The sequence below is a fragment of the Monopterus albus genome, unplaced genomic scaffold (assembly GCF_001952655.1).
Source record: "Monopterus albus unplaced genomic scaffold, M_albus_1.0 scaffold3135.1, whole genome shotgun sequence".
NCBI lineage: Eukaryota > Metazoa > Chordata > Actinopteri > Synbranchiformes > Synbranchidae > Monopterus > Monopterus albus.
The window spans coordinates 1-1243 of NW_018131005.1; the positions used below are offsets into that span (position 1 = coordinate 1).

Here is a 1243-nt window from a genome sequence, read left to right on the forward strand (position 1 = left end):
CATCATCCTGTCAGTTCTCAGTCATCTCATCTTGTTTCTTGTCTATGCATTTTATCACGTATTTTTGTTTTGTCATCTCTTTTCTTTACTCATCCCCTCCTTCTCCCCTTTCAGGTTCAGGTTTTGCAGACTGTCTGTCTCAGCGTCGTCTGGCTCTGTCCCGGCTCTTCTCTGGGCCCGTTGATCCTCCTCTCTTTGAGGCCTCCTCTGATAGATCCCAGGCCTCCTGTCTCTCCCTCCTCCAGCCTCTCAGGGACCTCCTTCCAGTTGAGGCAGATCCAACCTTCTTCCTGACTCACCTGGTCGAAGTCCTCCAGGGTCTCTTCCCCTCAGTGGGCGGGGCTCTGCAGGCACTGGCTCGCTCCTCCCCCCGTCGCCTCCAGGAGGACCTGTTTGGAGGGAAGTTTCTGAAGAACGCTGCCTCCTTTAACCTGAGTGGGGCAGTGGGGGCTCAAGGAGCTCTGGGTCTGGACCGGCTCTCCTCTCAGAGTGTCACCATCAGCCTCCAGAGGTACCAGGACCTGGTCCAGTCTGTCAGCAGGGCTCTGGAGGACCCTGCCTTCCTCTCCGCCCTCCAGCACACACTGGTGGGGCTCAGTAGCTCGGCGTCACTGGGACAGGTCAGAAACAGCATGTCCTCCAGCACCAGAAAACAAACACGCACCTCACTGCTTTTTCATAATGTAGGATGCCTTTTCATTCACGGCTTCTGGTTGAGTTTATTGAGGCTTTTCATTTGCTCATATTTCAACTTCAGCTGTAGAGAACACTTTTGTCAGCCCCCTCTGTTGTTTCCAGGTCCTGATTCCTCTGCTGCGTTCCTGCTCCAGTGAGGACAAGGATGATGCAGCAGCCATCTTTGTTCCCAGCTGCACATCCAGTGGTGGTTTCCAGGAGGTTCAGTGTCAGAGTGGAGAGTGTTGGTGTGTCAACCCTCACGGTCAGGAGGTCTCAGGGTCGCGGGCTGTTGGCCGTCGGCCTCGCTGTCCATCCCACTGTGAGAGGGAGCGAGCGATGGCCCTGAAGGTGAAATCAAACATGGCTGCCGGTGCTGAAATCCACATCCCAGCATGTTCTGAGGATGGAGACTTCCTGCCTCTTCAATGTGTTGGATCACGCTGCTTCTGTGTGGATGCTGAGGGAAACACCATGACTGTTGGGCCAGTAGGGGGCGCAATCACCTGTAAGACATCACCAGTGATAAACAGGCTGCCACTGAGGTGTCAGTGCTGTGTGCATGAAA

The 1243-nt window shown here is 54.8% G+C and overlaps 1 protein-coding gene across 1 annotated transcript; it reads left to right on the top strand.

Annotated features, from left to right (window-relative positions):
* Positions 1-114: 114 nt before the first annotated feature.
* On the top strand, positions 115-1183 carry LOC109954090 (thyroglobulin-like; the record flags this gene model as incomplete). The annotated part of the gene is made up of 2 exons (XM_020589509.1): positions 115-620; positions 799-1183. Coding segments are annotated over 2 exons (891 nt in total), but the record flags the coding sequence as incomplete, so codon positions are not given.
* Between the last annotated feature and the right edge of the window lie 60 nt (positions 1184-1243).